Raw genomic sequence first — 12030 nt, forward strand, 5'->3', positions numbered from 1 at the left:
TGGTCAAGGTAATGTGTTCCGATTTAAAATCCAATCTAATGCTGTGTGATGCATGTGTGTCTGGTTATACATATACATATACATATACATATACATATACATATACATATACATATACATATACATATACATATACATATACATATACATATACATATACATATACATATACATATACATATACATATACATATACATATACATATACATATATATATATAAAGAACTAACAAACACTAGACCTCTCAGTCAGCTGCTAAATCTGAAGCAGTTTCTTCAAGATTGGAATTACAAACCACCACTGGGAAACAATTGCTTAAAAGATTATGTGAATCTCATACACTGATCTTGAACTCTTTTTCTCACATGAAACAGAGGCATTACCATAGTATTTTCATTTCTGAATGAAACATTATTTCCTGATAGCAAGCCCACACATTCTCTTCAATGAAAACCAGTGACACTCACCCCTCTTAGTTTTGGTCTGAAGCTGTTCTCTTTTAGGAGCTAAGCAGGATTCCAGTTCAAAAAAAAAAAAAAAAACAAAAAAAAAAACACCCAAAAAAGGATAAGAGAACTGGAGAACATTTTTCATTAAGACAGATTATTGGAACATTTGCATGTCTTGCCTTGGAGCTGCTGAGAACGGAGCAGCTCCCCATGCAGGCAGAACACCCCTGCTTCTCCCTGGGTGGCATTTATTCCACTTTGGACACAGGGCAGATGCAGGGAATATGCTCTTCTTTTCTTGTACCAAAGCTTTACTTGCATTTTGGACAATCCTTATTAAGTTTGGGCTGCACTAGAAACATCAGTGTAAAATGCAAAGGAGACAGTTGTCATCATTTCAAGATTGAAGAACTAAAAATTTTAATCTCATAATATATTAAAAAGAACTTTCAGGAGCATTCTCTCCCTTTCACAGGTTCAGAAGAGCTTGTTTGGGCATAAATGTGCCACACAAGAGTGTTCTGAGAAATTAGCTCACATAAAGAGGATCCGACATACGCCCCCCAGCTGCTGCTCCATCTAAAGAGCTTTTGAACATGCCGAAGCTTGGAAGTATTTTCTGCTGAATCCCCAGAGATGAAGGTCATGAGTGAAATGTTTCATGTTTCCAATTTCAGAACATCCCAGCAGCCCTCTCCTTACTTGCACTTCCTCTTCAAGCTGTTCTAGGTACCACACACCACAGTGTCCTCATCTCACTGAAGAGTCTGAAATGGAATGCTTCCAGAAAGGTTCCAGGGCTGCTTAAAAAGAAAATATATATATATTATTATTATTTTTTTTTTTATATATATATATATATAAATATGGAAAGCTACCAGCTCCCATAGAGCTCTCCCTAGTAGAATTAAGCACATTCTTTTTACCTGAGGTTGATGGAAAAGCCTCTTCAACTGGAGTTCCTGAGATTGTACCAGAAGCTTCTCTTCTGTCACATACTAGGACAGAAGTTGAGACTGCCAAGTTAACTAGCTTGTTCAGAAGACCAGACCAGAAGACCTCCTGGTCAAGAAAGCTCTATTTTTTCCTCAGCTTAGCTGAATCCTTCAGCAGAAGGTAGTTAGAGCACCAGCTGGGCTGCATCCTGCTAGCCAGGCCACTAGGAACAAATGGCACCAACTGAGAAGGGAGGAACAAGGTGGGCTGCAGCACTAGAAATTAAGTTCTTTGCAGCTTTTCAGTTGAAGGCCTTTCATACACACAGAAGTGTCCATACACTCTTATATCACTGCCATACTAAGAGAGAGGAAATATGATCCATGATATTTAAATAAGCCGTGGGTTTGTGCAAACAGAAAGAGGAAGTACAAGGTACAGGCAGCTGATGGTAGGTGGTAGAACTTAATGGAATATAGGTTTCAAAGACTAATTTCTTGAAATCAGCTGGATGCTAAGTAAACCAGTAAATACAGATCTCTCCTCAAATGAAAAAAACTATACCAACATGGACCAGTTCCTATTTTCAACAGTTTAATCATCTGTACTAAAGATATCATACAAAAAAGTTGGTAACGAAGACTGAGTTAAGATATTTATATCAGCAAACCAACCTGAAAACTAATCTTTCTGGCATAGATTACGCACACAATGCAAGAGGCAACAGTTTATTAAACAGCCAAACTAATGACAGGGTGGCATACATAATGCTCAGGAGGAGTTAGAAAGTGAACCTGGAAAAGCAACTTCACTCCCAAGCCACTGCAAAAATTGAAATATGTACCAATCTACGTAGCTAACTCAAAAGCATCAAGTAAGCTGCTATACATTCAATTTCCTCCCCAAAATCTTTCCAGTCCTTCCTCAGAAGCACAACACACCAGTGCTTTCACAATTAAACTAATGATTGTGGCTGAGCAGAAAAGAAAAAAGAGGTACTATATCAAGACATCCACAACTACTCAGCACAGACATGGAAAATGAGCGTATATTTATAACCCGAAAGACACTTGGAATAGAACAGGCATTTCATACAGGCTTTTTAAAAAAATACTTTTAGATAATACTTATACTGTACAGGACGAGACTTTTAAACAATATATTACACTGCTAAAATGTTCATATAAATACTATACAGGCATGTGTGCCAAGTGAACCATTAGGGAGGTTCACAAAATCTCTGTGGAAAAACTCTCAATCTTCAAGATCTCCGATTTTTGTGATCCACGCCACTGAATCAAGCAAAAGCTATTTTAAATTAATTGGGACGAGGCATGAGATGAACTGCATTTGTCTGTTGATTCCCAGTTCCAGTTTTAACAGGCTGCTGTCATCTTAATCTGGCATATCGATATTTAATTTGGGAGGTGGAATCACATATTTCCCAGGACTCTGTGTAATGACCACTCCAGTCTTTTTTCGAAACATCGGTGCAATTTTTGGTGGCTCAGGAACTGGGGTTTCTTCTGCTTCCTCGTTATCTTCGTGATGAAGATCATAGGAAATATTTCCATATTCACGTAGGAATGGGAAAATCTCAAGCAGGAACTGGCAGAAGTCTTTGCGAATTCCAAACCACCCTAAAAAAAAACAACCAAACAAACCACCACCTTTCACATGACTGCAAACAGTTAGAAGTAAACTGAAGAAACCAAGACTGCTTCATCTGCCTTCTTAGGTTCTCCTGACTGTTTTCATTAGCAATCTAAAATTTACATTAGTGCTGTTTCTCTGCACCACTGACAGCAGCCATAACATTACAGGTCAGGTGATACATACACAAGTGTGTGTGCACATGTACACATTACAGCTATACACTATAGCAAGAAGCCAGTACAATTCATGTTAAGCAGCACATCAGTAAATAAACAGAACAAGAAAGGCCTTGCATCACTCCAGCAATCAAAAACTGCCACCTGAGAAGACATTCATGCCTATTTTCACAGATATGCATAGGCTACAGTACCAGAGATGCTGCAATGACATAGATTTACTAATGTATGTCAGGCTATGTGTCCAGTATTCCCCAAATACTTCTGTTGTTAGCTACAGAGTAGCATCTCATCCTCGGCATTTATTCTAGATTAAAACAACAGCACCTCTTCTGTTTATCATGTACTTTCTATCTAAACATTTGAAAGAGAGCATTTAATGAAGTGCCACTTGTGATTCAGTAGATGGCACTCTTCTGTCAATGAATACCAAGGTCAGCGTTGAGCAGTCTGCCCCAAGTCAAACCTTTCAGTGAACCAAGTTAAGATAATTAAAGATTTGCCTATAAAACCCACACCCATCTTTTCGCAGAGATTATACCTGATGACCAACTGCTCTACTTCATATATCATACAACCCTAACAAAAGATAAATTGGATGTTTGCCTTTCCAAACTAATTTGGCTGCAAATTAGCAACAGCATGAAAATTCACCCAGAACAATTTTCTGTGCAGGCTTCTTTTCAACTCTGAAAAATCCTATTAAGTTACATTGCCTTGTTGTGAAAGAACACCAAACTGCAACATCCATAGCATCAATTAATAAATACTTACAGTGATTTCCTCCTTTTTGCCCAAATGTTGTTGCCATTAAAGTTATCAGTGAAAGCCACAGAGGAACAAATATGGGTATAAAAGAGAAAGAATTGTGCCCATCTAGTCTGTGTACTAGTAAAATCTAAACAGGAAAAAAAAATAATGTCAGTTTGTAATATCCATCTCCAAAGTTCTCAAAAACGTGCAGTGATCTTGGACCTTTAGCTTCAGAAATTTAAGGAAAATGGCCTCTACAGAAATAGGAATTAGCAGATTCATTGTGAAACAGATTTTACACACACACAAACAAAAACGTGATTCTTGGTTTTCCTATTTACAGTTTATATTTATTCCCAAACAAAACAGGGCATCTTAATTTCAAGTTTAGAGAGAGAGAGAGCACACACAGTATTCATTACTCACTGAACAAAGAAGATACACAAAACTCCTCACACTTCATCCTACCTCAAAGGTGAGCAGAGGAACCACAATTGTCATCCAGCTGACAGCCATTGTGATGTGCGTCCTCCTCTGTTCAGCAATCACATCCATTGAACGCAAGAACAGAACAGACCAAACGATGTAATAGAGCACCACCAGGCAGAGAAAGGACATCAAGATCCACAATGGAACGCAGACAACCTGAAAGAAAAAAGAAGTTTACTGCTTTCTGCCCTACCCAGTGATGCATTTTCATTAGCCTTTATTTATTTACATAAGGCACTAACGGTAAGTTACAATAAGGACCCACATATTAAGACTAAAAAAGAAGAATAAAATCGAGGGTAATCCTCCAACCCATTTCATCTCTAACAAAAGAGCTTCACAAGTCATATGGACTGTTATGAGCCATATCAACTCTCTGGGACTCCCCAGTAAGCTCTGTGAACTCCATCAAGCCAAAACAATCAAAAATGAAGATAGGTCTGCTTGAATAAAACTTCTTGTGATTTTGAATGGACTCAAACAGTATTGAAATTGACTTCAACGTTTTCTACATTGGACAACTTACTCAAGGAGGTTTCTACAGGAGATCCTTTACCATGCTGCTTGGAAAATAACAATCGTAATCATGACAGGCTACTAGCTTTATGCAGTTTATAGAAATCCAGATACAGAACTTCTGTATTCTAAAACCACGTGCTTAAATCTACTGCTTCATATTTTGATAGCGACCACAGTAAATGGATTTAGACACATGGTAGCATAACAAAAGTTACTTATCACACAATATTTACCTACACATTTCTTAAGTCAACAATCATTTTCCTGGCTAGTTCACTGTTCCAACTGGGAACTTCTGTTGAGGTTTTTATTTTCTCCAGCAATTGGACAGGGATTGATTACCGTTGATGGCATGCCTCTCTTCCCCTGAAGGAAGGAATGCTATGCTCTTATCCAAAGAACAGCCTGTCTCCTATGACTACTGAATGAAATGTCAGACTTTCAGCAAAGGACTGTTAAATAAGCAAAATAGAGATCACAGACTCTGACCATACACATTAACTGTTCCCTGCAGCAAATACTTATATAAAATTTAGTATTTGAACAAGTTTAAGAAGAAAATACTTTACATACAAGCCACGGCCATCTGATGATCTCATCAAGTCTGAGGGCAATAAATATGAATTGCAGAATATTAACTGAACACAAGATCTCCAGCTAGAAAGAAAAGATACATTGGTTAACATTAGCATTATGAGGTTAGTTGCAAGACAACTTGGGAATCTGTCAAAGGAAAAAGCCAAACTGTCCAGGCTGGAAAAACAAAAAAGAAATTAGGAAATAACTTTAACTATTTTCTTTAGATAATAAATATTGATAGATTTTTTTTTTTAAGTCCTTAAATTCAAAGTTATGAAGTCTTAAAAAAAAAAAAAAAGTATTTTAATTGCTGCACTAATACATTAAATCTATGTGATTTTCATCTTTAACTAAGAGCAATCCAGTTTCTTTAACTAAGAGCAATCCAGTTGAAGCTCTGAGGAAAAAGAAATACACAGAATAAAAGACCACATGAGAATCTGAATTATAATTAGTTATTGAATTTGCAAGATACCTAGTTTGTGAAGCAATATAGAAAAACAATAGCTTTCATAACAAATATTAAATGAAAGCTTGCATGCACCCCAATTGCTGCTATGTAGGTAGCTCTGAAAAAAACACCTCATAACTATTTCCATGGAAAATACATCAGATACAAAGAGCACAATGACTGTATTTGATAAAGAAAAATTCTCAACTACAGAACACTGCTTTTCAACTTCACCACTATTAGCTACGCATTTTTGCCAGAGATGAACACGAGCCTGCATGGAGTACTTGTCAAAATCTGCACCAGTGAAGGTGATCCACTGTTTCAGAGCTGCTATGATTACATCATTGCGAGGAAAACATTGCCCACATAGTCCATCTTTCATCAGCCCAAAGAGAAGTCAGTGCATACGAATTTGGTGCCTTCTGACTATCTGGTGGGTGTGTTAGGACAGTCCAGCCAAGATCGGTGATGCGCTCCACAATTTGCAGACAATTACGGGGCTTGGTGTTATCATGTTGCAAGACTAAGGTTGTGTTCTCTGGCCAGACTCTGCAAAGTCAAGCCTTCAGCTCAGTCAGCATCATGATGTGGTCAGAATTGATGGCCTGTCCAGGTTCCAGGAAATCCAGAAAGGCAACATCTTTCCTATCACAAAAGACACTGTACACTGCTTTATCTGCTGAGGGGGCTGCATCATGAACTTTCTCTCTCATGGGGAAATCACATGTTGCTACTCCACAGACTGCTGTTTTGACTGTAGCTCATAGTAATGCCATCATGTCTTGTTACCAGTAATTATACAATCCAGGGAACTCACAATGATTCAATAGGTCCTAACAAATTTGCATAGGGTGTTCTTTCTATTCCTGTGTCAGCATTCATGGGACCATCCTGGCATAAACTGTGATTTTCCAACACTGTGACCATTGTTTCCCATGCACTGCAGTCAATATTCAACTCTGTATACAATCTCCTGGTCAGGATCCACTGATTCATGCAGATGAGCTGACTGAGATGCTCTTCACTTTGTGGTGTGATAGCTGTGCATGGCTGTCTGGAACATGACTTCAGTGACTTTCAGGTCACTGCTGCCACTGCTGAGATGCACCACTGCGCTCACATCCATTGTTTGGTCTCCATACATGTTCAGAAAGTGCCAGTGAATGTCAATGCGTGCCATTTTTTCCCACATGGAGGAATTCAATTCTGCCCCTCTGCTTCATACACATTTCCACGTCAGATGGCATTTTCTAACACTGCTCTTCTGCTACCATCCATCACACAGCAATGAAGGGGAACAGAACACTGGTTGGTGCTGCGACAGTAGAGGTTGAACCTTCCCACATCTGTCTCTGATATTGTGGGCAAACATAACAAACACTGGACTCAGCAAGATGCTAATCCTGAAGTTTATGAGCCAATCCTAGGCGGGTAGGAATTTCAAAGATCAAACAGAAACATTAACTGAAAAAAACCTCAAGAATATCTGTAGTTAAGCTTAGAACATTTTCTATTTTACTTAACATGTGAATACATAAGCCACCTTTGAAATGAAGTATTTCTCAGAGGCAGACAACGTGCTCTACTTCTCAGTAACACACGCACACTGTGTTCTCTTGCATAAATGCCTTCGGAATTCATAACATTGGGAGGGAAAAACTACATTCTAACAGGTGTCAGGCACTTCCATACTTCAGAAGTCTGCACTGTTTAAGTAGGCGTTTAACAAAGTAGGCTTTAACAAAGCTAAAAAAAAAAATGGATTTAAAGTAATTTTCTAACATTAACCTTCTGAAAAGTATAAACACGTAAAAAAACATGCACACAAACAACTCACACTTCAGCGTAAGACCAACCAACTACAAGAATGCAAACAGAGAAAAGAATAACTAATGAATATCACATACAAAAACAAGCTTTTTCTGAGCTCACAGTGATGTTCATATGCTACTACAATTGCCATAACCATGGGAAGTTCTTGAAAAGTCTCTTTTGGGTTTAAGGAGCATTTCCTGAATTTAGTTAGAGAGGAAAGGAGCTAGAGGCAGAAAACATGGAATTATCATTTTATACCTGCTGCCTGCATTCCCAAATTACAAATTAATCACACTGATTAAGAAGGTAAGAAACTTTCAACTCTGATTATCCAGGGCTCAGGAAGTCCAGGGGTACTGCTGCCTAACATGGAAGGTACTTTTCAGTAATTTCAGTTTCCAAGTTTCTATTATTTTATAGTCAGTTTGTGGCACGTTCTTATAGCATATAATAATAAACAGACAGGTTTAAGACGTACTGCTATCTGGTAGTTGAAAAGAGATAATAAATGGAAGAGATAATTCAAAGCATTATTCCCAATCCTAACTTTTCATTTTAGTAGGTCAGGACAAACAAAGTAAGGCAGCCATGTATGCTATGTTTTTGTAAGAGGAACTCTTAAGAAACTCTGTCTTGCACTGTCCTAGTTTTTATACATCACAACAATTACCTCCAGGGACCTGTCATGTCGGAATCCCCACACGCAGGCTGCAACTGACACAGGAGATACAAAGAACAACGGCATGAAGACCAGAAGCCAAAAATGAGTTCCTCTTTCGATTCTGTCACACACCAGGACTTCGAACATCAGCAGCAGCAGGTGGATGCCCACTGCAATTAACATCGCTTTGAACTCCACACACGTTTCTCCTTCTGCTCTAAAAAGAGGTAAAGAAGGTATTCAGTTCACTTGCCAAAGAGAAAGCACGCTGCTCTGCGAACAGCCCAAAACATTTTGCTTACAGGGATTAGTTTTGAGATGGTAACTCCGTTGTTCAAATAAATGTATGTCTTACTCCCAATTACCACTGTTAAAATACAGCACTGAAGAAGAAACAGGACTTCCTCCCCATAAAGCTGTGCAATTAGGTTATTTCCTATTCAGGAAATATTCCTGAATATAACCTGAATAGATTATTCCTATTCAGACAAAAGAGCAAACGGAATTTTCACAATTTGAAAACTCTCTAAGGATTCAATACCTATGCAGATAAAAAGCAGGATTTCTGTGTTATTTCCTAGCAGCGTGCATGATAACCAAGTCTAAAATTACCTGCTTGGCTCCTGTCCCAGCTCTCACTGACTCTACACCTTTCCCCACAAAATGTCTTTAGTCCCCTAAATCTGCATATTCCAGCAGAATATTACCTATTTTTTATTTTTTAAAAAGTCTCTATAGTAACAGCACAGACAGAGAAACTGTGCTTTTTTCCTATACAAAGGCAAATCAGACAGTCTTGAACCACACAACAGAATGCATCAGAACAAGATCTGCGCATAAGACTTTCCATTTTATATCCATCATAGAAAGAAAAGTGGTATGAATTCATAACATTTGATTCAAGGTAGTTTCCTTTCCTTAGCACGTTCAAGTTCACATCCCATTGAGATTGTCAGAAAAGTCAGCACGCGTGCATTTAAAAGACTGAAAGCTATTTTAGCTTACACTGATAATTAAAATATCACAGTTACGCACCTTTGGCAAAAAACAAACAGGAATTCATAATAGTACCTCACTTTGGAAATGTTACATGTCTGCGTATATCAGTGATTATTACATGTCTGTGTACATTAGTTGTTACTATGTGGTTATTTCTTATCAAAATGTAATTCTAGCCTAAAGAGAATTATCCATCTTCATTGCATGTTCAAGAATAACTAAATACTCATTCATCTGTACACTGAAGTCACATATCAAGGTGAAGAAAAATCCTCCATCCTTCAAAATGATCTGTATATTTAAGAAGCTGATTTAAGAAAATAATCCAATTAAGTATAGCAGATCTCTAGCGCTATAAAGACACATTTTTATATAGATCACATTAAAGAGAAGAATTCTCAACGTTCAAACAGAAAGATGAGTTCCCCCATGGCAGGTTTTAACTTCCCAAAGACAATATTCTCGAAACTTGTGAGAAGCTGTTGCAGCTCCGATGAAGACATCCATAGCCATCAAACACTGTCTGCACTCACTTTAAAAGATTATCACAAGCTGCACATTAAAAACAAACCTTCCGGATGTTGTTATGTCTCACAGTTTTTAAAAACCTATTTTGGGGTTTATTTCAGTAGCAAGATGGCCTACGTTCCCTCTGTTCTGCAAGTCAAACAGCCACAACTTACCGATACTGCGGGTTTCGGGCCCACACTCCTGTTCCCACTGAGGCGCCAACAATCACCATCAGCTTCCACAGCCATATTGGTGCAAACACAGCCCAGTAACTCCACTGAATTTTGTCATCCAGACGTAGGGATAGCAACACAGAGAAAAGCAGCAGGCAGGCGTAAATGAGAAATTTGCTAGAAAACAAGCAAAAAGAAATTTAGGCAGGCAACTCAATTTGCTAAAGAAGAAGTAAATCGGTCGCAGCTAACACTGAACAGGACAATTCCTATCAGGAAACGTCTTTCAAAGTCCTTCGCAAGGAATCATATCAGGTCTGAAGAGTCAAAGATTCTACCACAAACATAACATGTAATCTTTCACATATAAAATCCCTGCTTCAAGGGAACACATCTAAAGCATTCCTTCATGACAAACATAACGAATGGACTTCTATAAATAGCTCCCTCCCACAAGGATCCAGTCCAGAGCTGTGCTATTACAGGCTTAGAAACATGCCAGCTGTATGTGTTGTGGGGAAATGCATTCTTTCATAGAAATCAAATAATATAAGTTAAAAATAGGGTGGACAAAGCTACAAAAACGATGTAATTTTGTTCTGAAGAATGATTAAAGACAGAAGATTGTTACATGCTGCGATGCAGCAGGCTCCACAGATTGCTTTTACAGTCTGTTAATTGAAAGCAACGTTATACAAAAACAAACAAGCAAAAAAAAAAAACAACCACAGGTTAAGCTTTTAACACAGTTAGCAACTATCAAGTCAACCTTGTCACTGCAATGCTGAGGGTCTCCACGTGAGTTTAAAATAGTTACAATGGCACCCTCCATAAGCAAGTGAATCTAAGGAGTAAGAACATCAGGGAAGGGGCACAGGAGCCGTCTGCAGCAGCAGGAATGACACGAATAACTGCGCAGGACACAACTTGCTCACACCGCAGGAAGGAAAAAAAAGTCACCCACGCTCACGCTGCCATTCACCAGAGGATCTGCTCCATAAAGCGCATCATCACGCTGCAGCAACGCGCCAGTAATTACGTGTATCCCAAAGCGCGGATAACACAGCACGGCACTCACTGAGGAGCAGAACAGCCCAGCAGGAGCACTGCCTTCATCCCAGCGCCGTAACTCGCACTGCCTGCTTTCACCCTCATCACACAGCCATCGAGAACGCAGCAAGTCAGGCTGCCTTGCTTCTATTCAGATCAAGGATCTCAGATGTCCCTTAAAGACAACGAGCAGCACTCGGCAACAACAAACCCCCATACAGTTCCGGAACGCATTTCCCTGCTTTTCCATTACTTTCGAGTGGGTGTCGAACATCGCCGCAACAACGCATTTCCTGAAACGTCCGTCGCTCTTCCTCTGGTGCACGGAGCTGACCGAGCACCGCCCTTCGGCACCGCTCCGCGAGCCCGGAACGCGGCCAGCCTGCCGCCCCGCACACACCTTAAGGGCTTCCTCGTTTGCCAATCCTTCGTAACGTTAGCGTCGCTGAGACCGAGCTCATCTTCCCAGCCTGCTCGGCAAGGCAGCGGAAGCCCCGCATTCAGAGGGCCAAAACAAAGGAACGCCGCCCGCGATCCCCGTGCCCGGACGGCGCACCGCACGCAGCCCCGCACCGCACGGACTCCCCCCCGCCCTCCCGCAGCCACCAGTGCCGGAGCGGGCCGCCCTCACCTGGGGTTGAAGTCCTGGAACAGGCCCCGCAGATTCATGGCAGCACAACGCCGCTACGCCCGCGCTCTACCAGCCGTGCATGGCGTACTGCCGCCGCTTAGGCTCGGTTTGGCCTGACCCGGCCTCGCGCCGCTCCGCCCCGCCGGAACCGGGCGGGCAGCCGGCCCAGCGCACGCGCA

General features: G+C 40.2%; 1 protein-coding gene across 2 annotated transcripts; it reads right to left on the reverse strand.

Annotated features, from left to right (window-relative positions):
* Positions 1–2098: 2098 nt before the first annotated feature.
* TMEM185A (transmembrane protein 185A) lies at positions 2099–12019 on the reverse strand. 2 transcript variants are annotated; one of them, XM_048959936.1, is made up of 7 exons: positions 11852–12019; positions 10171–10347; positions 8498–8705; positions 5553–5636; positions 4440–4616; positions 3993–4116; positions 2099–3026 (listed from the first exon to the last, which is right to left on the reverse strand). In XM_048959936.1, the coding sequence occupies exons 1-7, from the start codon at positions 11887–11889 to the stop codon at positions 2782–2784; spliced, it is 1053 nt and encodes a 350-aa protein (XP_048815893.1). In that variant the 5' UTR covers positions 11890–12019; the 3' UTR covers positions 2099–2781. The 2 variants fall into 2 exon arrangements, with proteins under 2 accessions (XP_048815893.1, XP_048815892.1); XM_048959935.1 differs by lacking the exon at positions 11852–12019 and adding an exon at positions 11249–11548.
* Positions 12020–12030: the final 11 nt, after the last annotated feature.

This window comes from Lagopus muta, chromosome 13 (assembly GCF_023343835.1).
Source record: "Lagopus muta isolate bLagMut1 chromosome 13, bLagMut1 primary, whole genome shotgun sequence".
In the NCBI taxonomy this organism is placed as follows: domain Eukaryota; kingdom Metazoa; phylum Chordata; class Aves; order Galliformes; family Phasianidae; genus Lagopus; species Lagopus muta.